This window comes from Cebidichthys violaceus, unplaced genomic scaffold (assembly GCF_023349555.1).
Source record: "Cebidichthys violaceus isolate CVI_PGR_0920_01 unplaced genomic scaffold, fCebVio1.0.p SCAF_10, whole genome shotgun sequence".
In the NCBI taxonomy this organism is placed as follows: domain Eukaryota; kingdom Metazoa; phylum Chordata; class Actinopteri; order Perciformes; family Stichaeidae; genus Cebidichthys; species Cebidichthys violaceus.
This window is the reverse complement of record NW_027176263.1, coordinates 16,750,412-16,776,762: the sequence shown is the minus strand read 5'-3', so window position 1 is coordinate 16,776,762 and position 26,351 is coordinate 16,750,412. Positions and strand designations below refer to the sequence as shown.

Sequence of the window (26,351 nt, the reverse complement as noted above, 5' to 3'; positions counted from 1 at the left end):
CACAAACATTCAGCTGTTCTTCTTCCAGACTAGTGGAGAGAACGTTTAGGTGTCTATGACCCTGTTGACCTCTCATGTCACGCACAACGTATGGAGCCTGATCTCTGTAAACCGTGAAATGACCACAACCGCTCAACATGTTGGCATGTAACGACGCTCATATTTCAGGGAGATCACGGCGCTTTTAAAGGCTGCAACAGAAACCTCCACTACACCGAACGTTCCACTGTCCTCTCTACGCTCCGAAGGTCTTTATTGGGGAGTCAGTCAGCAGAAACATGAGAGGTGCTGGAAGGTCTGCAGCAAAAGGATATCGTCTCCGCGGAGACGAGCCTCCCTCTGGCTGCGTCCTCCGCGATAAGGAGCGGAGAGACGGCGTTATCAGCGGCCCGAGGCCAAACAGCTGCTCCGTCCCGACGGCGTCCCTGAGGACGTGCCGCCGAGTCAAGAGTCTCGGACCTCTTGACTCTGCACGTGTTCCACACCACGTGTGTGTGTGTGTGTGTGTGTCGGGTGTGGTGGTGTCCATTGTTTGTTTATGGATCTCCATTAGCTGAAAGGAGACAACATGAGACACACATACATGACGTCAGACATCAAGGTGAGACAGAGTCAGAGACTATCAGAACAGACCGCATACATTATGCATCCACAACTTCTTCAAAGAAGGATCAGGGGTCAAAGGTAAGGAACTAGTCACATGGTCATGGTTTCCATGGATCCTGGTTGTACCTGGACCCTGGTCCTGCCTCCTGCCGTGGTTCTGTGTTGTAACTCTGGTATGTTGTTCATTCTGTACACATGACATATGACTGGACAGTTTAGCAGGTGACAAAAGACAAAGGACTGTATAAACAATAGAGGATGTTAAATCGGTGGAGCTCCTCCTCTGTGCTCCTTCACAACGCCGTCACCGCGCTCAGACCACGACGACCATCCGACACCACACCGGTAGTTCGGTCTTCTTGACCTGTTCTACAGCTGAACCTGACATTGACAGGTGAAGCTGTGGGTCACCATTAAGCATATTCCTTGAGCCAAACACGATACCTTTAGTTTTGTAAATGTTCAGGGCTCGTTTGTTCACTTTCAGCCAATCAGACTCTCTGTAGACCCTGATCCAGGGTGGTTACTGGTTCATCTTTGTTTAAAGCAGTGCTATGCAGTGTCGTGTCATCTGCATACATTGCTATGTTGGCATTCTCAATTGCCAGAGGCAGATCATTTGTGAAAATAGAGAAGAGTAATGGGCCTAAGCACCTTCCCTGTGGAACCCCACAGCTGACGTATGTGCAGACCGTTACAAAAGACTCTGATCGTCCAACAGAGCGCCGTGCTGCTGAATCCATCCTTAGTACTCATTACATCATGGTAGGGCATGTTCCAGAGCTCCTAACGAGTCACCAGAATCCATGTATGGAGATATAGTTCCAGAGTTATGCAGATTCTTAATCCATGTATGTAGATATAGTTCTAGAGTTATGCAGATTATTAATCCATGTATGTAGATATAGTTCTAGAGTTATGTAGATTCTTAATCCATGTATGTAGATATAGTTCTAGATTTATGAAGATTATTAATCTATGTATGTAGATATAGTTCTAGAGTTATGTAGATTCTTAATCCATGTATGTAGATATAGTTCTAGATTTATGCAGATTCTTAATCCATGTATGTGGATATAGATTATTAATCCATGTATGTAGATATAGTTCTAGATTCTTATCAAACTGCTTGAGGACGCTGCTGAGAGCGGAGGCACGTCTGACAGAGACACGGATGCAGCAGCAGTGGAACATGTCTGTGATTTGAGATATCATGAAGCAATTATTGTAAGTATAAAGGACCATGCCAGCTGTTGTTTTACAATATTCAATAACCCAGCAGACAGCATGCCAGGTACTTTATAGTTTATTACTGTGATGAATGAATTAAACAGTTCTTCAGGACACTTTAAGGGTTGTTCAGTGTCTCTTTAGAGTGTCTCGCCTGCTGTCCATCTCGAACGCTTCAGAGTCTGAAAATAAAAACAAAATGGACAAATATTACAGACATCTGTGAATGTGAGGTTCATCATTCTTCTTGACTTTGGAAACAGCAGTTGAGAGAATGTTTCTGTGGAGCTAGTCAGACCGTCTGTGCTTCACATTTTTGACATTTTCTTTTATTGTTTTTATTCCGTTCTCTATTTCATCTTTTAAATATGTTTTTTTAATGTTAATATTTCTGATTTCTTTTAGTGTAATGTCTCTTGTGTGCCCCTTTATTAAAGTGAAGCGCTACATTAAGTTGTTGTTGTTGTTACTGTGACGGTGACGGTGACGGTGCACACCTCTCCCTCAGTGCAATGAGCTTCATCACAGCTGTTGTATTCCTCGCTCATCATGCGTCTTATGGTCTTCTTCAAACAACAGAGGGGATATTATTTTACACTATATCTCTTCATCCTTGTGCCCAGCTGGTCTCTCCTGAGAACAGTCCCGCTGCCAGGCCGTGTTCAGCTCCCTTCATTAAACCTTGAGTCTAGATGATGCTGTCCCCCTACGACAGCATGCGGTCTTATCAGAGGATTGCGAGGATACAGGTCCAGGGACAGCGGCTCATCGGGGACCGCCTCACATCTCCCTCTGACAAATGGTTTCACCTCAGGACTTCAAGATTAAACCGTGTGTGCGTGCTGATTGGTCGGGCTAACGGACAGATACCACAGGCATTTCTACTGCTGTGATATACATTTATTTCTACATTTGCTGATCCCAGCACCTGCTGAGACGTTTCATCTACAGCCGTGGTTCCACCATGAAGTGTGAGGACGGTGCTGTTCCTCTGGAGCAGCTTCACTGCTCCTTGTTAGATGTTGTCCAGGTGTGGAACAGACGGAGGAACGGCAGCACAGACAGACGTGCTTTAACCCGCCTCTATATTTAACAGCAGACAAAAAATGATCTTTCCCTGACATTCCCTAAAATCATTAACACAACAAAAATAAAAACACACACACAGACTCACACATGCTCATTGTTTGCTAATGGTGAATAATAAAAGCTCCTCCGGGTCTCTCTGCTGAAGCCATGAGTGGACGTTTCAGTGACCGCCGGATGTTTTCAGGTATTTTTAAAGTACTTCTTAAAACAAACACCATGAAAAAGATTAAAAATATCCACAATCTATTTCCAAAACCTTACTGCTTTCACAGGCTGAGGAACGACGTTAGTCTGTCTGTGAGCAAACCATGTGTGTGTGTGTGTGTGTGTGTGTGTGTGTAGGTGTGTGTATAAATATGTTTTTTGTCTCTTTCTTCTTTTATATTTCTTTTCAATGTAAAGCGTTTTGAGTTTCAGCTCTTTATATAAAGCTGCCTTAGCTAAAAGTTCCTCTGGTTGTTGACTGGCAACAAATATAACTGATTCATGTCTCAGATTATCAACAAGCCTGTGAAGACACAACGTCAGACCCTGAAGTGTAGAAAACAGATGATGGATTACATTTGGCTCCATCTGGTGGCAGAGCCCATCATGAGTCACACATGGACACGCCCATCTCCCGATAGTAGAAGAATGAGGAAAATATAAAAGGTGAAGAGGAAAAGGGAGAATATGGAAATATGACTACAGTAATTAAATGAGCATAGTTTATTCTGAAAACATTAATAACTGAGTGCAATGAAGTCAAATATGCAAACATTAATTGCATGTTGGCAGACTTGAATAAAACGCCATCTCTGAATGTAAATTGAAACTTTAATATATTATTATTATATCTTAAAACAAACACCATGAAACAGATTAAATATATAAAACATACAGAAACAGCTGCCTCTACAAAAAACTAATGATGGGCAGCAGATTAAGTATTATACAGAAAGTATCAAACGTAAGAGTACTCGTTGCACATTGGTACCACATTTATGGAACAATACTGTAGCAGCGTTCATGTTCGTATTAGTTTTACTGTGACTGTAAGCTGCTCACTGTGAAAGGAGACGTGGTGAAAACGGATAAAGCTGTGAGCGTCGATTTCATTATCGTATTCTGTAACTCGACGGTTGGCGGCGGTAGTGCTGCACGCGGCCGCAATTCACCACCTGAAGAAGAAGACGATGAAGAGAAGAAGAAGAACCAACAGGAGAACGCGACATCGTGAGTAGTGTTGTTGTCGTGCTCTTGTCCACAAGTAAAGAGTGTTTTTAGTCGAATGGAGAGCCGGTTAAAGCCGCACGGTTCATGTTACGCGATGTTTCAACCGTTAAATGCAGTTGACGCTCACTCACGTTAGCAGGTGAATTAGCTCGCTGGCTAAGCTAACTTAGCGGTAACGGTCCCGGCTGTCAGAAGATTGAAACATAACGGAACAGTTACACGAGCTAACGTTAGCACTGGAAGCTAACGTCAGCGTCTGAAGTTACCGTTACGGGACACCGAGCTAAGTTTAGCTTAGCCGAGCTAAGTTTAGCTTGGCCTCGGTGTCCCTGCTCTTGTTCAGAAGACTCATGAACGTTTACGAGTCTGAGTGTTTGTAAACGTAACGGTACTTAAAGTATTGGTTAAACCGTTGGTTTGCTTAACGTTAGTATATTATTTATTATAAAATAAATGTATTTATTAATTATTTATTAAATAATATTATGTATTTATTTTTTATTATATTTAGTATTCAGTATATTCCAATAAGTATCAGGATTATTTCCTGGTCCGGACACTTTTTTGCTAACATTCCAATAAAAATCCACTTAAAATACATAAATGATGAGTAATGTTTTCAGTTGATTTAATGGTGTTAATTTCATATAATAATAATGATAATAATAATATAATATCTAGTGTTTGATGGAAGATAATCCATCCATTAGGAAACCAAGTTTCAAAATGTAAGGCTTTCTTTTGGCAGCTAAATGTGGTTAACGTTAGTTAACTAGTTAGTTAACGTTAGTTTGCGTTAATATGAAACTATGTAAAGTTATTGAGTTGAAGGTGAAATGATGCTGACTTGACTGTAAATCAGTGTCTTAGCATAGCTTCGTTTGTTTTAGTCAGTATGTTATGAATCTATAGTCGGTGTCACTATTTAACATAATACTGTTATAATCTCCCATGTTATTAGGGTCTCACAAAGTGTGTGTGTGTGTGTGTGTGTGTGTGTGTGTGTGTGTGTGTGTGTGTGAGTGAATAATGAAATCTGAGGTTACATTACTGTACTGTTTTTAATGGAAAAAGGGGTTTTGAAAGTTAAAATATGATCAGTTTGAACTGTAATAAAATCATTTCCTTCATTGGCTAGCTAACATTTCCACTGGATTTCTCTTCATGATGACCACTGATATGTCCATGTCTATTTTCACATGATTTTACTGTACCGTTGTTGAGAATATTAAAGGCAAAGTCAGCTCAAATGACATTCTGATATTCACATTTTTCACATATTTTGCTGGTTTTAAAATCAAATCCTTAGCATGTTATAATATTATTATTATTATTATTATTATTATTCCTATATATGCTATCCAAGCCCCTGTACCGTAACACCACGAATAGACAAGCACTACATTTCAAGCGCCGGCTGGCTTGACCGAGGTTCTGCAGATGACGAGTCGCTCTTTTTTTCCTCACAGAAACGGTTCGTACGGTTCAAGATGACAACTTCGTGGAGTGACCGTCTGCAGAACTATGCCGACATACCGGCCAACATGGACGGCGTGGCCATGAAGAAGTATCGACGGGAAGCTCACCACAGGTAGGTGTTAGTTTAGACCGCGGCTAGAAGGTCCCGCTAAAGTCTTAAACCAGGACCAATAGGTTGTGTTTATTGGCTGTAGTGTGTGTGTGTGATGTTGTTTCAATGCATTAGAAAGGCTTCATGTTAATGATCTATGATAAAAACCCATTCAGATACATCAGAGCAGAAGGACATCCTCCTCTAGCAGATGTGTCCCCCCTACTAAGTAGAAGTGAGGCTCAGGCTTTGTTCATGGAGAAAGTAGTCATTTTGGTTTGTTGACAATCTGACATTTTTTAGTAATTATGAAAATAAACCTGCAAAAATCAAAGTGATAAAGATCATTGCTGAGCCTCATTAGTTGGCGATGGCAAAAAAGTCCAAACTCAAGGCTTCCAAACATCAGTCCACAAACCAGCGGGAGACGTCACGTCGATACGCCCACTTCTTCTGTGGTGTAGATGTTCAGTTTACCTTCAGTAGCTAGCGTAGCATAGACATGTTAACGCTAGTTATTGACGTCCAAACGTACATCTTCTTCAGACCTCTCCGGATAACAAGTATCACTATAACGCAACATTTAACCACGATGAGCTCCAAATCCACTAAACCAGCCTGAACATCTGACACCACTGATGAGCGTCTATGGAGCAGAGCCGACAGCCGGACCGCGCTACTCTATGATAGGCCGGTCTTAGCAAAGGGTCAGTTGTGAAGAAGGGGCTTGATGAGACAATACAGCTTTCAGGGTTTTATTTTGAGGCTGTTGCTACAGTCAGCTGTGTCCTAATACCACAAAGGAGTTACTCTACTGCAACATGAACCTGAACAGGAAGTTAGCGCCTGACTGAACCTATAAAGCTGTAAAGTGACAACATATTACTGCTACAATACGTCTACTACTGATTATCATACTCGTGTAAGCTTGGGTTTGGTCTCCTGAGAAACGTATCTGCGTCTTGAGCGTGCTAATAGAGCGTGCTAGTAGAGCGGTGCTAGAGCGTGCTAGTAGAGCGGTGCTAGAGTGTGCTAGTAGAGCGATGCTAGTAGAGCGTGCTAGTAGAGCGTGCTAGTAGAGCGGTGCTAGTAGAGCCGTGCTAGTAGAGCGGTGCTAGAGCGTGCTAGTAGAGCGTGCTAGAGCGTGCTAGTAGAGCGGTGCTAGAGCGTGCTAGTAGAGCGGTGCTAGAGCGTGCTAGTAGAGCGTGCTAGAGCCGTGCTAGTAGAGCGGTGCTAGAGCGTGCTAGTAGAGCGTGCTAGTAGAGCGGTGCTAGTAGAGCGTGCTAGTAGAGCGGTGCTAGTAGAGCCGTGCTAGTAGAGCGTGCTAGTAGAGCGGTGCTAGAGCGTGCTAGTAGAGCGTAATAGTAGAGCCTGCTAGTAGAGCCTGCTAGTAGAGCGTGGTGCTAGTAGAGCGCGCTAGTAGAGCCTGCTAGCAGAGCGAGGTGCTAGTAGATCGTGCTAGTGGAGCGTGGTGCTAGTAGAGCGTGGTGCTAGTAGAGCGTGGTGCTAGTAGAGCACGCTAGTAGAGCGTGGTGCTAGTAGAGCGTGATAGTAGAGCGTGGTGCTAGTAGAGCGTGGTGCTAGTAGAGCGCGCTAGCAGAGTGTGCTAGTAGAGCGCGCTAGCAGAGCGTGCTAGTAGAGCTAGAGTGTCTGTAGCATCAAGGATCAAAAGATGTAATCTTGTTGACTTAATCCTTATTTGATTAAATCTGAACATGCCTGTTTTGTATTGAGGCTAAGTTCTCTTACAGCGGCTTGTGTGTGAGAGCTTTGGCCTCTTTTATCAAATTAATAAAACAATTTTGTCAAAACCTTTAATATTCCTCAGGGTAAGCTATCGGAAAAGAATATATCAATTTGATATTTTATGGCAATGTGGTCTTGTATTGACTAGTTTTAACATATTGAGTTATATAATAATAATGAAACCCAGCTCCTCTTTTCTCAGCAGTTACTCGTTCACTCGGCTCTTTGCTGTTTCTCGCTGGTTTGCTGGACGGCAGAGGCTCCTGTTGGTCATGTAGCAGTCAGTGTGAGGCCTCTTATGAAGTACTATATCATTATTAAGTAGGCCTATAACAGCTGCAACATTAACGTAATGAACACATCAATCATTATTATCAATGATATAATACATATTCGTTCTATATATGTGTATATATGTATACGGTAGGCCTATATCATTGGATTACAATTATTGATGCATGAATATGTTCATCACTTCGATGTTGCAGCTGGTAAAGGTGGAGTTCATTTGAAGTACTGTACATACTTAATAACTAGGCTATATACTTCTTCATAATACATCAGTTTGTGAGTTGATTCATATTTTGTATTATGAATCTGTATCGGTAAAGTAGCCGAACCGGTAACTAATATTGTCAAATAAATGTTGTCAAGTTGAAAGTACAATATAAAATGGAAATATTCAAGTCAATTAAATACATTCTTTTTAGTTAAATACAGTACTTGAGGAGCCTGAGTCTACTTCGCTACATTTCACCACAATTAGTGCACAACGTTGTCTACTAAAGCACAACGTTCTTCATAGATCTAGCCTTTTCATTTTGCTCTCAAAGTGCACAAGAATGAAGCATTTGACTTTACATTCTTCCAGAGGAGTATGGCCCTAGACCCCCTAAAGGATCCCAGGTCCACCCACCATGGTCTCTCTAAATCCTGTGGCTGCCACAGGCTAGGGCATGAATGGGAAACACGGCAGTAGATACAAAAGCCCCGCATCAGAACATGCTCCACAGCTGTACTAGTGGTCAAAGCTCATCATTTAGACTAAGGTGTTATCCTAGAACTGTACATGTTCATGTCCACATTGGCTTGAAGGCGGAGTCAGAGATTCTAATCTAATCAAAAGAAGTGCTTTGAAGTGTCAGATGTGTCTGTTGGTTTTTGTATATGTGAGATGTTGATATAATATCAATAGCAGGTACTGGAGGCAGATCTTACTACTGATGTTTTAATAGGGGTTGTTCACATGTCGCATGTTTTGCGCCCTCAAATCCATTGTTGTGAAGAGCAACGCCGTCGCCGTGAGCAAGCGCCTATTTCCTACATAATACATTTCATCTTTTGGATGCCCACTGCGTGCCGTGTGACGAGGAACGACCAATCGGAGCCTGTAGATATCCGTTCTTACAGTCTACGGTAAATGAATGGAGGAGAAGTCGATCACTTTAGTTCAGGACCACCCGGAGCTGTACTCTCCGTCCCACGGACTAGTTTAGTGGCTTCACAACCAACCCCCCCCCAAGCACTTTGGATAAATAGATGAAAGCGGCACGGCCTGGGTTTCAGACGCAACATGTGAACGGCCCCGTAGAAGAGCGATTCTTCACTGACAAAGACACCAGAGCCATGCAGCGTGAGCTCAGTGGTAATACGACATGTATTCTCTATTACAAAGCTTTCCAAGGGATCTGGCTCAAAACCATCCTGCAATGAGGTATGGCATCCTTCTGTTGTTAAAAACAAACTGCGACTACTGACTAAATGACTCTTCTGTTGTGATGTCCATGATGTGACTTGACCCTTCATCCCGTCCTCATGGAAGTCCTTCCACACTGCTGACACTGACGAGTGGTTCGGTGTCTCCTGCAGCTGGTGGTCATTGTGATTTCTCAGTGTGAGCTCCTTCTGTTGCATTTCCCTTTGCTCCTGCATCTTTCCTTTTAATCCTCATCTGTTACTGTCAACCTGACGTCATCTCTCACACCATCTGAATGTAAACTCGAGGACAGTGTGCAGTCTGAGTAGAGTCACAGATTACATGTGTAATCTGTATTTCTGCGTCAGCAGTCGTAGATGTGAGACGAGTGTACAAGGCTGATTTTTGTGAGAGTTTTACTGTAAATGTGAGTTACTGCCGAGCAGTAATTGCACATAAGTTGTTATTTTAGCACGTCTGTAGGTTGCCTAATATGCTTGAATGTATTAAACGTCATTTTCAATTAAATTTATTTTGTATAGCCCAAAATCACAAATCACAAATTCTCCTCAGAGGTTTTTACACTCTGTACACAAACGACATCCTCTGTCCCATGACCCTCACATCAGAACATGAAGAACTCCCCCAAAAACCCTTTAACAGGAGGATCCTCTATCAGGATGGACAGAAGAGCAATAGATGTCATGTGTACAGAATGAACAACACAACAGTTACAACACATTCAATGCATATGACAGAACCACGGCAGGAGGCAGGACCAGGGTCCAGACAAAACCACGATCCATGGAAACCTGCGAGGAGAGAAACCACAAAGACTCCGGTGAAGAAGCAAAGTCAGAAATGAGCATTAATGAGATATGAATTCATACAGAAGGGGAAAGAGAAGAGGAGAGAGGAGCTCAGTGTATCCTAGGAAGTACCCCGGCAGTCTAGGCCTACAGCAGCTTATCTAGGGGCTGGTCTAAGACAAATCTGAGCCAGCCCTAACTATAAATCTGAACCAGCCCTAACTATAAACCTGAGCCAGCCCTAACTATAAACCTGAGCCAGCCCTAACTATAAACCTGAGCCAGCCCTAACTATAAACCTGAGCCAGCCCTAACTATAAACCTGAACCAGCCCTAACTATAAACCTGAGCCAGCCCTAACTATAAACCTTAGCCAGCCCTAACTATAAACCTTAGCCAGCCCTAACTATAAACCTGAGCCAGCCCTAACTATAAACCTTAGCCAGCCCTAACTATAAACCTGAACCAGCCCTAACTATAAACCTGAGCCAGCCCTAACTATAAACCTGAGCCAGCCCTAACTATAAACCTGAGCCAGCCCTAACTATAAACCTTAGCCAGCCCTAACTATAAACCTGAGCCAGCCCTAACTATAAACCTGAACCAGCCCTAACTATAAACCTGAGCCAGTAATCTTATTTCCATTTTTAGACGTCTGATTACTTTGCTTAGACTCCCCCAGACAATTTTTTTATTAAGTTTAAATTTTATAGTTGATCAGTTAATCTCAAACATTTGTTGGGAAGTGCATGCTTCCATTTTTGGAGCTGTGAGGATCTGCTGGCTGTGTGACATCGGCCACTCGGTACAAAAAGCACATGTCGACAGTGTTTTTGTAATTACACACAGGTCCACACTGCATGTTGAAGCGTGAGGTATGGCAGGTTTGGTTTGGTTATTATATTAATAAGATTATTAATATCAATAGGATTATTAATATGGATTAATGATAATGGGGCACCACCTGACCACATTGATCAGGGACCAATAACCAAAAATCAATAATTCAACAAACAAATAATAAGTCAACAAACATCTATTATACATCTACAAGCAGCTACAGTACTAAACCTAAAAGCAACAAACAAGCAAGTGGGAAGGGGAGTGTGTGTGCGGCTGAGTGTGTGTGTGGGTTAGTATGTGTGTGTTGGATGTGTGGGTTAGTATGTGTGTGTGTTGGATGTGTGTGGGTTAATCAGGATAGAATGGGAAAACTCTCAAAGCAAGGCACAGAGGATCCTCTCCACCGCAGTGAAGCACAGTAACTAACTTTATCACACAGGAGCACGACTAGCGAACTCCGTTTCGGCACCACCGGAACTTTAACTGATAAAGTACCGTTCACTAACCCGCGGTGGGCTGATCTTAACACAAACAAAGCCAAGCGGTGTGGGACAACAGCTATGTTACACAGTACCCGTAATGTACACAATAACACGTTATCAACAGTGACATAATCTTCAAGACAAGCAGGGTTACTATAAGACACTCTGACCTCTCTCTGCCCAGACAGAAGCCTCTTACTTGAGATCACTTCAAGTAGCGATAGGTGTACTTCCGTCTTTGTGTTTGGATCGGTTTCATCCAGACGATGACGGGAGACTGTAACGCGCCGTGTCGGCGGATTAAGCGGCTAGCTAGTCCATGTGTGACAGCGGGGAAAACAGCGAATGTGGACTTGAATAGGAAGAGAGCTGGTAGTAGAAGTCATCCTTCTCTCCTTCAGGATCCAAGTGTGTTCAGGAACACAAGAACAGTCTGTCGCTCGTCCAACGACGTTTCAGGTACCGACATTTCATGTTGTAGCTAAACGAGCTGCAGTGGGAATGTGTCCGCTTGGTGACATCATGACCAGAGCAGTGTGGATCCAGTGTTGTGATTCAAACCAAATCTCACACTCAGGTGAGATTTGCAATGCCTGATGGGGTTTCATTGTTCAGGCTTTTCATTTTGACTCTTTGTTTCCCCCATGGTGTGGTTCCAACACTAGCAGACAGACGGTCAGTCTGTTGTAAACTGGTTGGTTTGATTCTGTCTTTAGATGAACTAATGAATTATTACATTACATTACATTACGGTCATTTAGCAGACGCTTTTATCCAAAGCGACTTAGAATTCAGTATCTATCTACCGTAGGCGCAGCTATGGGAGCAATTTTGGGGTTAAGTGTCTTGCTCAAGGACACATTGACATGAGACTAGCGGAGCAGGAGCCGGGGATCGAACCGCTGACCCTCTGATTGAAAGGCGGCCCTGCTCTTAGCCACGGTCACCCACTTATAAATACAAGCTCTCTGTGTGGACCTCTCGTCCAGCCCTCTGACAGTGAGAGTAATCACTAAAACACCGTCCACATGTGCTTTTGTCAGCCGAGTCTGATCGGCAGGCGTACTGATCTGCTTCACTGCTGTTGTAGTTCCTCACAGCGGAGCCATCCACACCAAAAAAACACCACAAAGTCATGAAATGTTTCCATTTGTCGCCCTTCACTGCCATGATGGATGTGCTTCTGTAACACCATCCATTTGCTGCAGTGAAGCTGCTGAACGTTCCCAGATATCATTCTTTGTCTACAACGCTCCTAGCGCTTAACTGGAAGAACGAATACAATTGTGTTTGACCCGTAAAAAATGGGCGGAGCATCGCAAGGTGAATAAAGCAATACAGTTCAACAGCAGCACAAACTGCATCCTCCGAAATGTTGAATCAACGCCTTGAAAGACAGTTAGCTGTACCTAATAAAGTGGCAGCTGAGTGTATATTTCCATTTTTAAATCATTATTTTGTTGATTTTTATACTGCCTACGGCATTTTGGTGTCAACGTCTGAGAAAGATTGTTGCGCTCGTCTAAAACTACTGACAGATAGCTATGAATGTGACCCACACAATCTACACGCCAGGGATGGTAGTGTTGTTGCCTGTGTGTGTAGCAGCTGATGAGGTGATGTTGAGTTCAGATTTGATTTTGTTCGCTCTCTTACATTTCCTGTTAACAACTTAGACTTTTAGGATAAGTATTTGAAATTCAATCTGTCTCCAGAAGTCCCATTTGAAGGGGAAACAAAAGACTACTGACCGGCGTAGAGGTTCTTACATCAGATGCACTGGTCCCTACAAATAACCAGTAGGATTGCATGTCTGTTGGTGTTGTGACTCCTGGTAGTTCGCTGTGTCTGCCGTGCTTCAAAAGCTGACCTGAAGGAAGTGTTGCTGCTCCTTAGTAACTCTAAAATGTTCCACCGGACCGATTGTCTACTCGTCACCATGAATTAGACGTTTGCTGTAGGAAAGCGTGGCAGTGCCACATTTCATTTAAACAGCCAGCTGGCATGTGTTGATTGACATCACATTGTTCTCCCCTTCCAGAGTGTTTGTCAACCGAAGCTTGGCCATGGAGAAGATCAAGTGTTTTGGTTTTGATATGGATTACACTCTGGCAGGTAAGTGCAGTCTGCGTTTTGTGTTTGTTTCATTTATGTTGCGTCATGTTATGTTGCATTTATTGTTTGTGTCTGTCCTGAGCTTTCCATGTCGGACAGACACTATTATAACAGAGTGTTGCTGTACGCGTCGTCCTCATCGGATCGTCCTTCTTGCTCGTTGCGGCTGTCATTTATTTGAACACTTTATAAAAGTCAGGCTTTGTCTGACCCTGTCCCAATGGCAGAGACCAGTCCTTGATGCACCCACTGTAACTCAAGCTGCTCCTGTCCAACCGTGTGTAAGGATATACTTCTGGCCTGGAGGCATTCAAGACATGTAATACCACAATAACAGGAGGGGTCTGCGGCCGGAGCCAGGGTTAGAGACATATGGGTTTTTTTTGTGGCCTGTGCTTGTGGACAGCTTTGATACATCTGATACATGAGAGTCAGCTGCATTCATGAGCTAAGAAATAATTAGCAAAGTCATTTCTCCACAATCTCCACAATGTATTTGAATGCAACACCCTGTCTGGCTTTAAAGAGTCTGCAGTTACAACCAGTGGTTGCGTTAATCATTCTCGTTAAACATTCTCGCTTCACCGGGAGGAAATCCCACAGCTCCAAGGCCTCCAGTCCGTCAATAGGACAGACAGCCTTCACTTTCTTCCGTCATTGTCAAAAAACTTCCGTCATTAACGGAAAGTATTCGGTTAACGCGACCTCTGGTTACAAGTGCAGTTCCAAACTTACCTGACAGTCGTAGATGATAGATTCCTTTGAGAGAAGATGTTGTTGCTGCAGATGAACTAACCCTCTGTGTGGCGTTATCGTACGATCACTGTGTCTTTTGGTGCGCTGCCTTCATCAGAAGCCTGTGTCCCTCTCTGTCTAGTGTATAAATCTCCTGAGTACGAGTCGATGGGCTTCGACTTGACGGTGGAGCGTCTGGTGTCCATTGGTTATCCTCAAGAGCTGCTGAACTTTGTCTACGACCCCTCCTTCCCCACCAGGCTGGTTCACTTAGCCCTGCTCTTTTTGTTTGAATACCAAATCCTCTCTCTCAGGTGTGCTTTGTGCTCTCCGTCTCTGACACTCGCCTGTCTCCATTCTTCTCAGAGGTCTGGTGTTTGACACAATGTATGGCAATCTTCTCAAAGTGGATGCATACGGGAACATCCTGGTGTGCGTGCACGGATTCAACTTCGTGAAGGGGTGAGGTCCACCACTCAAAAGATGTAAATCTAAAGTCATGCTAAGCTTGTTAGCGATGCTATCAGGCTGATGTTAAGTAGGTATAATATTGATCCCATGTTTATCATCTTAGTTTAGCTGCATAGCCATGAACACAAAGTCAAGCTGAGGTAATTAGTTCTACAGGTATTTGATCATAAACCAAAGAATTGGACAAATCTAAATTTTCTATACCATGAATAGACTATAGAGAAGGTGTAAAGGTATCAACACTAGTTCTGTATCCTCAAGCCTACGTATGAGCGTGGCTTTGTTTCCTAGTCTGGCAACTTCTGGCGCATAAGCAGCCAGTAAATGTCTAGGTTACACACAGTGTACTTTAAACTTACTGAACACGTTTTTAAAGGTTCAGAGCATTAAAAAAACAGCAAGAAAATATAAAGAGGTGAAGTCCAGCCCCTTCTGGTGTCCCCCATGGGACCTTATTTAGGAAAAAAAAAATCTGTGCAGCGGTCAACGAACAAAGACGAATAGTTTGAATAGTGCAGTGAATCACACATATGTTTGTCAATTTAAAATACATTTTTTCAAGAAAGTCGCAGTTCGTCAAGGTTTAGTCGTAGTGTCATTTAGTTTGGTGTGAAACCACATCTCCTGTCCTGCACGATGTGGGTCACCATCAAGGCCGTTACCGTAGCCCGCTAGGTAGCTAGCTAACGTAGCTGTGTTCCACGCACAAATATAACGTCTTTATCACCCAGAAAGCAAAAGAACGAGCAAAACCCGTTGTTGGTGTGAGCACATCCTGGTTTGAAACTTTGAAAATTCGACTTTTAAAATTAAAAATGTTCCTTTTTAAATTGACTAACACCACGTGTCACAATTCAAACGGGATCAAAAAGCGATTTGTTTCTCGCCGTTGACTACCATGCATATATTTTTCAAAATAAGGCCCCATGGTGGTCCACTGGAAGGGTACGTAAAGCTGTAGACCTGAGCAGAGAATGAAGTGTGTTGTAGTCAGAGCTTCCCTGTGCTCGGCTGGGCTGCACGTTTCTTTTAGTGCAGTGAGCGATGCCCCGCTGGCGAGCTCACTGCTGCCGCTCTGCAATGAGCTCATTCTGCGGTTACAGCTGAAAAAACAGCCGCGACCAACAGCGTCACAGCGGAAGGCTTCTGGTTTCCATCTCGGTTCGGCGCTTCGCTCCGTCGGCACCGTTGCCGTTGTTTACGCCGTTCGGGCTGTTAGCCTCGTTAGCTGCCAGCTCAGCCATGGCAGTATTGAATTCATCACCTTTAACCACTGCTGGCACTATAGAGGAGCAATAAGAGGCTTCTGACCGCTGCATAGGGAGCTGATGAAGATGCGCAGTAGTTTGAATCATGAACCGGTATGACTGATGTTGCCCTGCCTGCTGTGTGTATCTGTGCTCAGACCTGACACCAGAGACATGTACCCCAACAAGTTCATTCAGCGCGGAGACACGGAGCGCTTCTACATCCTCAACACGCTCTTCAACCTGCCCGGTGAGAAAAAAAAACATCAACACTGGTAGTCTTACAATGAAATTGAATGATTAATGTCATGAAACACGATATAGTCATGTATTTGATGTATATGACGTGAATCAGCTGAGACAGTTTTACCACCAGGCTTCAGGCGACTTTTAGGATTTGGCCTGTGATAGTCAGTCTGAATAATCAATGCATCATTTAGTCTCTAGTGTTGTTGGTATTGACTGACGATGCTTGTACTTGTTATGTGATTTGTGTCTGTGTGAACGGGTACTAAAAAGTCAAAGTTACTGTATGTCCCTTCAGTGTCAATAGACACAGTTCAGCATTGTTACCTGTTGCTTATGCCGCGTTTATGTGAAATGGGAGTCATTGTAATTTTTCTGAATTGTATGTAGTGTGCATATCTATATCCAAGTGGCAATGAACCCTTCGCTAAACCCCACCCTTCGAATGCAGACTGACCAATCGTAGCGTAGCACGGTCCGGCTCTACAGGGTCCGACAGCTACCGGCTCTGCTCCATAGACGCTCAGCGGTGGTTTCAGATGTTCATGTTACAGCTTTAAACTTCCTGTTCGGGTTCCTGTTGCAGTAGAGTAACTCCTTTGTGGTATTAGGACACAGCTGACTGTAGCGACAGCCTCAAAATAAAACCCTGAAAGCTGTATTGTCTCATCAAGCCCCTTCTTCACTACTGACCCTTTGCTGCTCACTAATCCGAAAGTGTCTCGAGGTGATGGGTACGCTGTTATTCTGTCAGCCGCCTGTAATCATACAACCCTCCTGATGACGTGAACACGTCAATGATTCCCATCAGTTTGCTTCCACAGACACGTTGTGTGAAAGAACACAGATTTACCTTCATTTGAACCAAAGTTATGTATGAAGAGTGAAACTTGTGGAGCTCGTTGAAGATCATTTTTAAGCAGGCTATTCTAGTCCACTGTAACTGCTGATTCAGCGATCAAAGGTTGCCACCGGGATGGTAATTACTAAGCGAGTCCTCGGTTAGATGAGTCGTCAGAGGCACGACCAGAGAAGAGTAATGGTGCTTGAACTGGAGGTCACTGGCTCTGAATGGTTGTAAACGTGTCCCCGTTCAGTCTCACTGACTCTAGTCCTATCTCTTCTTCCTCAGAAACCTACCTCTTTGCTTGCCTGGTTGATTTCTTCAGTAACTGCTCCAGATACTCAAGGTACTGCGTCTGTCTGGAGGAAACGCTGAGTCCTAGTTACTCTTGTCTTTTCAATGGGACTTATTAGTGAATGGTGCACAGCTGTGTTCACACATGTCCGCACTTGACACGTCAATGGAAACTGCCTGATCGAATAGTGATCGGATGCAAGAAGCGGCTTTAAAATGGTGGATAAACACATCAAATTTCTTATGAATCCTTCACAATAAATGCCCCCTGTTGTTTTGTTATTGAAAAGCTTTTATTCTGAAGCATCAAAAGCTCTCGCAGCACACAGACTCGCCTGGGGACGATCATTGACAAAAGACGAGCGTAACCACGGCCCTTAAAGTCTGTGACTCTCACATGTTATGCAGGATCCAATGGTAACGCCATTTAACTGTGTCTGTAGTTGTGAGACCGGCTTCAAAGATGGCGACCTGTTCATGTCCTATAAGAGCATGTTCCAGGATGTCAGAGACGGCGTGGACTGGGTTCATTTCAAGGTAGAATCATTTACTGTGTGCAGCTGTCGGCCGTCATCTGCAGCCAAATCCAGTCACACCGTCAGTGCACTGTTGTTTCTTTTCTCAGGGGTCCTTAAAAGAAAAGACTGTTGAAAACCTGGAGAAGTATGTGGTCAAGGATGTAAGTACTGCTTCTTTATAGTACTGTATTACTCTGTCATGGTGAAACAAGGTCTTGTAGCTCGTTGAGTCTTTTTTTGCGTCGTTGATGTTGGTTCTGTTTCTCCTCCACCAAGCCAAAGCTTCCTCTCCTCCTCAGTCGCATGAACGAAGTAGCCAAAGTGTTTCTGGCCACCAACAGTGATTACAAATACACAGAGGTGAGAGGAAGGTCCACTCAGATACACTCTGAAGACATATATTCTACTGTTGCATGACCGCTTATACAATCACAATGGTAATGATGGAAAACCTCTCTCGTCTTCTTCCAGAAAATTATGACCTACCTGTTTGACTTTCCTCACGGCCCAAAGGTAACAATGATTTAATACCACCTGTACCGTCAGGAGTCTCAATAGATATGAATCAAACTGATGATCCAAACAACAGCTCTCATTTATCATGACTGAGATGAGGAGACGTGTTACTGTACAACCAGGACTGACTTAAGAACCATTGACATAACGTGTGTGTGTGTGTGTGTGTGTGTGTGTGTGTGTGTGTGTGTGTGTGTGTGTGTGTGTGTGTGTGTGTGTGTGTGTGTGTGTGTGTGTGTGTGTGTGTGTGTTATCACAGCCGGGTACACCCCACCGGCCCTGGAAGTCCTATTTTGACCTGATCTTGGTGGACGCTCGCAAGCCTGTGTTCTTTGGAGAGGGAACAGTGCTGCGGCAAGTGGACACTGTGAGTGTGTACTATATCCATACTGAAATATAATAAGTCTACTAAGGCTTGGGCCAACCACAGCTTTAGATTGTGTGACTCAGTCTTGGGCCGTGGTTGATTTGGGACTCGGATGAGTCAGCATATGTGTGTTCTGTGACCTGAAATAATCAGATGTGTTCAGTAGGGATGGGTATCGTTTGGGTTTTTTCCGATACCGGTGCTAAAACGATACTTTTAAAACGATACCGGTGCCTAAACGGTGCCTGAACCAATACTTTAAAAAAAAAAACAAACGCACAAAATGACGATTGACGACATTAAAGAAAGGCTTTTTTTTTATTGCCAAGGCAATTTTTCTTCAAATTGAACAATATATTAACTGTTTGAATTATACTATAAATATAAATAAATACAAAACACTTGGCTTCAAACTACAGCTTCAAACTTTTTAACTTCAAACTATGAACAATATATTAACTGTTAACAGTTTACAGTATACTTAAATAAATATAAATAAACTTCAGCAATTCTTTTGCAGAAATATGAGCATATTTGCCTCGGCACCGAAAGGAAGCACCGAAATCTGCGTTGCGTTTCGGTCCGGTAGGCACCGGTCGTATAGTGAGGTGATACATATTGGCACCGGTTTTCGGTACCCAACCCTAGTGTTCAGTGGGCAAATGTTTAAGTTCTTGTCAGTGAAAGTAGCCTGTTTGTTTTTGCTGCTCACAACTCACTGAGATCCAAACTCGGCGGTTTCTTTCAGACCACGGGGCGGCTGAAGATCGGCACGTACACGGGACCTCTCCAGCATGGCATCGTTTACTCTGGAGGTAAATAAGGAACCTGAACACAGCCGCTTGTTGCTTTGAATCTCAGCTAGAAGTGCAGCTTTTACATAAAAGCATCATTGATTATTGCTTCTAGAGCTTTTCCCAGTGGGGATGAAATGAAAGCATCTTTTGGAATCCCAGGTTCCTCGGACATCGTGTGCGACTTGCTGGGCGCTAAAGGAAAGGACATCATCTACATTGGAGACCACATTTTCGGCGACATCCTCAAGTCCAAGAAGCGCCAGGGCTGGAGGACGTTCCTGGTGATACCTGAGCTGGCCCAGGAGTTGCATGTGTGGACGGACAAGAGCTGTGAGACTAGACCCGTACTCACTCACGCATACATGTCTTTCTAACAGCTGTTTAGTTGACTTTAACGGTGTGATTTTGGCTGCAACAAACCTTGAGAGCAGTTGTGATCTGGCTTTATTAGAAATCAAGTTATTCAACTTTTAGTAACCGCGGTAGTTCACTGTTACTTAATCATCAATGTACAGAATGGATTTTATTAGTAAATAATACACAAACATCACCAAGCGTGACAGAAGATGTGTTCCAGAGGTCTTCATTTCACCAGATGAACGTTGTAGAAGATTGAAGCCTTCATAAATGTACTAACGCGAGTTGTTTTTCAGCCATATTTGAGGAACTTCAGTCTCTGGAATGCTTCCTTGCAGAGCTTTACAAGTGAGTTCCTCTTTGTTTGGTCAGCTGTCTTACAATCTATCCTTTCGAAAGTTTCTTAATGCTCAGAACGACCAACTAACCAGCAGAGTAACTTTACTCCAACAGATGTGGTTGCGAGTCACTACATTTGGTAATTTGTGTAAAACCCATGGTTTAGTGGAATAAATGATCCAGTTTAACGTGATCGGTCGTATAGTTTCGTTGGCCAAATACAGTCGCAGTGTAGGCATACATGACCGTTCATGACCAGATCCTAGAATAGTGGATTTGGTCTAGTACCACTTATTTAGTTTTATCCAATCAAAGACCCAGTGTAACCCTGAAGATACTTCTCCTCGTTCTCCACTAGCGTGTACGTTGTTGAGTCATCGGCGTACGTGTGTATTTGTGTGAAACAGCGAGTAAGTCATCAGTAACACAAGTTCTGCATGAAACATAACTCCTTATCAATGACATGGAGTTCATAGTGTTTCACTTTACCAATTAAAAGATAACATCAAATGCTTCACTGTCATTATCCATCTCCTCTGTCTGTCATTAGTGTGGAGTAGTTGTGTTTATAAGCATGTATTGTAAGCATGTATTGAAACCATTCTAGTCAAAGTTATCTTTGTGAATGGATGTCTCCATGTGTGCAGATTACTGTTCTGTCCGTCACAGTACACGTGTGTTTTGTCCTCAGGCATCTGGACAGCAGCAGTAATGAGAGGCCCGACATCAGCTCACTGCAGAGACGCATTAAGGTCCACCTTCTTCCTTAACAATCATCCCTTCATCCTGTTTGTCACTAAAGTAGAGTCCACTAGAAGTCTCTACTAGAAGTCTCTACTAGAAGTCTCCACTAGAAGTCTCTACTAGAAGTCTCTACTAGAAGTCTCTACTAGAAGTCTTCACTAGAAGTCTCTACTAGAAGTCTTCGCTAGAAGTCTCTACTAGAAGTCTCCACTCGAAGTCTTCACTAGAAGTCTCTACTAGAAGTCTCTACTAGAACTCTCCACTAGAAGTCTCTACTAGAAGTCTTCACTAGAAGTCTCTACTAGAAGTCTCTACTAGAACTCTCCACTAGAAGTCTCCACTAGAAGTCTTCACTAGAAGTCTCTACTAGAAGTCTTCACTCGAAGTCTTCACTAGAAGTCTCTACTAGAAGTCTCCACTAGAAGTCTCCACTAGAAGTCTCTACTAGAACTCTCTACTAGAAGTCTCTACTAGAAGTCTTCACTAGAAGTCTTCACTAGAAGTCTCTACTAGAAGTCTCCACTCGAAGTCTCTACTAGAACTCTCCACTAGAAGTCTCTACTAGAAGTCTTCACTAGAAGTCTTCACTAGAAGTCTCTACTAGAAGTCTCTACTAGAAGTCTTCACTAGAAGTCTTCACTAGAAGTCTTCACTAGAAGTCTCTACTAGAAGTCTCCACTAGAAGTCTCTACTAGAAGTCTCTACTAGAAGTCTTCACTAGAAGTCTCTACTAGAACTCTCCACTAGAGCTTCACTGCGGCGAGTAGAAACTAGGTTTCAAGCAGATAATGGTCGACTGACTCCACGAGAACAGCACACATGTAGACTAAATGATTTATCAACCAACACTGCAGACAGAGACAGTCTACATTAAGTGGCCACAGTTCAGTACAACTGTACAATGGTATGACTGTAATGGTATGCCCATGCACAACAGGAGCTTCCACTCCCATTAAGAAGACCACATTCTCCCCCCTTGCTTAGAAAGGTTTTGTCTGCTTGTCCTTCCCAGAAAGTGACACATGACATGGACATGTGCTACGGCATGATGGGGAGTATGCTCCGCAGTGGATCCCGGCAGACGCTGTTCGCCTCCCAGGTGATGCGCTACGCCGACCTGTACGCCGCCTCCTTCATCAACCTGCTGTACTACCCCTTCAGCTATCTGTTCCGAGCGGCACACGTGCTGGTGAGCTTCACTCTGTGACGTTCTCTCTCTCTCAACGTCTCTGCACTTCATGGGCTTTACGTTCAAAAACCTCTCCCTTCCCAGATGCCCCACGAGTCGACGGTGGAGCACACCCACGTCAGCGTCATCGACACGGAGTCGCCGCTGGCCACGCGGAACCGCCACGACGTCGACCTGGAGATGGAGTGCAAACGGCACCAGCTGACTCGGTCCGTCAGCGAGATCCAGCCCCCCCACTTCTTCCCTCAGGCGCCGCAGGAGATCACGCACTGCCACGATGAGGACGATGACGAGGAGGAGGAGGAGGAGGAGGAGGAGGAGGAGGAAGAGTAGGAGGAGGAGAGCAGAGGGGTCTGCAGATGAGGCTTGCTGTCACATCAGTACATCCTGTTTCTGTTTCAAGCTGATCTTTGTTCTTTGTTTCTTTTCTACAGCCTGCTCGCCTCATCTGCTTGCTGATTGGTTGATCAGTTTTTCATTTTATTTTTGGAAGAATCATTTAGCTTAACCTAAACCCAAAAGGAACAATTCACCCTCAAACTCTGCAACGCTGTTGAGACGGCCACGTCTGTCGTAGACTTTGCATTTTTGGGACCATATTGTTTTTTTTCGTTGTCGTGTCATTTCTGTTTTCAGAATGACTAGAATACTGGCCGACGTGTTACACAGCAGCTAGAAGAAGAAACGGTTATGTTAAAATACCCACGATACATTTGTGGTGGTCTGAGCTCAGCTGGTGACGACATCTTGTCTTTTAACAGCGTCTTGCCCCAACAAGCTCTCATCCCTTCTTTGGGCTTATTTCATAGGAATTGTGAGAAGTGGACTGCAGTTTGTGCCCTAAAGATTCAATCATGAAACGGTTCTTTTCCACAGGTTTCTTCACCGCTGTGGTGAGGTGAAGTCAACAGGAAGTTGCTAATAGCTCATGATAACAGCTTAGAGGAATCTCCCCTACTTCTTTACCCATAATTCACCTCTGTGTTGGAGAATGTGAATGAAGTCCTTACTGTAACAGTCTGTCTGAATGTAGATACTACACGCTGCCTTATTCATTTCTCTTTGACATGATACAGAGTGCATGAGAACTGTTGTTCTATTATTATATATATTATTATTATTATATTTTGAACGTGCTTTCATTTGAGGAGTGACGGGTGAAAGTGATGGAAGGCCATTTCTGCCAGATAACAATAACAATACTTGGGTGTAAATGAAGAGATGGTAACTTTCAAAGACAAGATTCTGAAACGAGGCAACAGTTGCCTCGTATGATGTCATGATGACATCATCAGCTGTAACCGCTGGATGAGAGCAGTGCAGAGCTAACCACGCTCACATGCACTCACATGCACTAACGTGCACTCACATGCGATAAAAAGCAGAGGCAGTATATAAGAAGTGGAGGTAGTCATCGTGATGTCACTCATTGGTTTGTGGACTGATGTTATGAAGCCTCGAGTTCGGCGTCGCCATCTTGGATTACGGCCGTCGCCTTTTTTTCTTTTTTTTTTTTTTTTTTAAACCAGTGAACAGGAAGTGGCCATATTTGGAATGCGGAGGATTGAGGTAGAGACGCCGTATTTGTCTCGTATACTGTCAATCACAGTAAGCCTCATAGACGTCTATACAACCAGAGGAGTCGCCCCCTGGTGGTCAGTAGGGAGAATGCAGCTTTAACACACGACGCTTCGGCTTTAAGAGTCACAACCGGAGGAAGCCGCCTGGATAGAAGCTTAGCGTCCGGTCGGCAATGTGAACACAGAGAATGAAATAGTTTGTAGTAATATTCTGTTAATGCTATAAATGTTGCTGCTTTACGTGAACGGTTACAATTTTAAGAAAGTTAAATTTATGAGATAATAAATTGTAAATATGGGATGAGTCTATATAACTGTTGAGATGCTGTTACTGTAATGTGAGCAGTGGGCGGTCTCCACACAGATACCGTCAACAGGATGATGGCGCTACACGGCCTCAGTGCTGATGCGGTGGTCTTCATGTGTTCCACCACTGCCTTGACTTAAAGGAGCCTGATGTAACAGGAGACATGTTCTCCTGAAGAAGTGTGATCTGCTGAGTGATCACTGGTGAAGGTGTGCGATTCAACCAGCACATCTTTACTTCTTTAAGTTGTCCTGCTGACTGTTGAACCTTTCTCAGCCCTGTTGCACCTTGTGTCGTTTATGCAATCATTATGGGATGTTTGGAGCTGCAGTGTTTTCACGTTTCATATTTCATCACACAGCTGTTGAGCTTGTGAAGGCTCACTGACCTCTGATAATCAGACATGCTGGAGTGTGAAGTCAACCAGATGAAGTGTGTTTACCAGCAGTAGTGCATGTGTTGAAGTGTTACTTTGAACGTTGTCATGGTTCGACTGACGTTTGTATTAAATCTTTCTGATCGGATATTTGTGACGACTTTCATTTGTTTCCGGTCAGAGATATCCTCTTCACCATTTTCATCTGTGACTAATTACTCTGTAACGCAGGGGTATTTAATTAACATTCCAAAAGGTCCAGATAGAGGAAATCTCCTCGGGCAAAGGTCCGGAACATTACAATAATATCTAACTTTTTTTTTAACTATTCACAGTTAAAAAATTATTTCACCTCAGGTTAAAATGAAGTAATTCATTTTAGAAAAATTAATTTCACTGAATTGCCCTGCAGCTTTAAATTCAGTTAATTCAGGTGTGAAGTGATGTCAATCAAAAAAGACACATTATTATATTTTTTTCATCTTCTAACGTGTGTGCATGTGTGAAAATGTGTGAGCATGGACTTTATGTGTGGTTATTAAACTACTTGTTTCAGCTCTATTCTCTCTGTTAACATCATAGTTGGTCAATGAATTAATCTGTTAGGATTCTGATCATATTGGGCTCTTAGGTTGTTTGTTATCTGTGACTTCATTTCAGATGTGAGTGGGTACGTTTGCTCAAAAGAGTTGTTCTTTGTCTCGTAGTGACGCTTCACTTTACCGCTTTCAATAATCGTCACGTCTCTGAACATATGAGACACGCTGGTTTTAAACTGTCCGTGGGAAGAATGAACCTAAAGAGTCTGTTCATTATTGTTTAAAGACTCTGGTCACTTCTCTCCCTTTGGAGAACGTCATGTGAAACAACTTCTCTGACTCACGTAATAATTCTTCTACTCTTCGTCTTCGTTCTCATTCCTGGTCTCCCCCCATGTGTGTACGTCTCACTCGAGTCAGAAAACTTGTCAGAATACTCATCTTTGATTGGCTGAGCTGCATCACCTGATTTGATTTACGCCGCTGAACAAGTGCCGTAAAGGCTGGAAAAGCTGCGCCGGTTAAAATAAAAATGCTCCGTCAAAATGTAATAATTCTCAATTATCTATCGGTTTTAGGTCCTGGGTCCGGATACAACGGCATCTGGGTCCGGATCCGGACCGCGGTCCGCCTATTAGTGACCCCTGCTGTAAAGTAATCTGTTACAGTAGAATAACTGATGCCACACTGTGTAGAAACTCTTGTTAAAGTAATAATAAGTAACTTAAGTAACTTTTTCCATTTCCATGTAATGATTATATTCACTCTGGATAAATCTGCTGATTATTTTCTCCAGTTCATGAATGGCTTTTAGGATGTGAGGATGTGAAGCTGCTGCTCCTCACCTCTCAGGCTCTGAAAGCACATCTTCTCCGGGTCAGGACCTTTTTGTTAGAGTGTATGAAAGGAGTTTCGGGATCCAAATCTGTTGACGGACCTCCTTCCTGTCTCCTTTTTAGCTGAACTGTTTTCCCTTCAGCTTACAACTAAGAGTTTGTTGACTGAAGGTTCACTGATCCTGATGCTGTTAAACCTGCGTTTTGTCTTTAGTTCAAAAGATGCAAATATCTCACTTCCAAAACTCAGTCAAACCACCAAAAACCTTCACAGCCGTCTCAAAATCACCTCGTTGGACCAAAACATTGGAAACACCGTCACTCATCACACACTGACTCCAAACACCCCAACAACAGAACTCATGAACTCTTATCTTTGACGTTTGAATGATTTTATTGACTGAACTAAAGTATGTGAAACCACAATGAGTCATGAATGCTTTATTTTTCTACATAATGCATATAGTAGTTGACTTGAGCAAAACAAAGACTTGAAACAAAAAGAAGTTCATGAAGTTCCGGATCTCTCAAAAACGGTCTGTAACTGTGGCCCTTATCTCATCAGAGACCACCGGTCCTGGTCTTCCTCTCCCTGCCCCTCTTCTGTCCCCACCAACCGGTCCTCCTTGATCCATTTCAAACTAAATC

At 43.4% G+C, this 26,351-nt stretch overlaps 1 protein-coding gene across 3 annotated transcripts; it reads left to right on the top strand.

Moving 5' to 3' along the window:
- The first annotated feature begins 4,079 nt into the window (after positions 1-4,079).
- On the top strand, positions 4,080-24,476 carry LOC137885440 (cytosolic purine 5'-nucleotidase-like). Of its 3 annotated transcripts, XM_068727723.1 has the most exons (19): positions 4,080-4,140; positions 5,610-5,731; positions 9,132-9,170; positions 13,328-13,401; positions 14,279-14,396; positions 14,503-14,598; positions 16,013-16,104; positions 17,233-17,290; positions 17,682-17,775; positions 17,864-17,917; positions 18,033-18,116; positions 18,228-18,269; positions 18,532-18,639; positions 19,388-19,454; positions 19,596-19,766; positions 20,090-20,141; positions 20,824-20,884; positions 21,889-22,065; positions 22,150-24,476. In XM_068727723.1, exons 2-19 carry the CDS (start codon positions 5,631-5,633, stop codon positions 22,396-22,398), a joined length of 1,737 nt encoding a protein of 578 aa, XP_068583824.1. In that variant the 5' UTR covers positions 4,080-4,140; positions 5,610-5,630; the 3' UTR covers positions 22,399-24,476. The 3 variants fall into 3 exon arrangements, with proteins under 3 accessions (XP_068583824.1, XP_068583833.1, XP_068583838.1); XM_068727732.1 differs by lacking the exon at positions 9,132-9,170; XM_068727737.1 differs by lacking the exons at positions 4,080-4,140; positions 5,610-5,731; positions 9,132-9,170 and adding an exon at positions 7,683-7,742.
- The last annotated feature ends 1,875 nt before the right edge of the window (positions 24,477-26,351 follow it).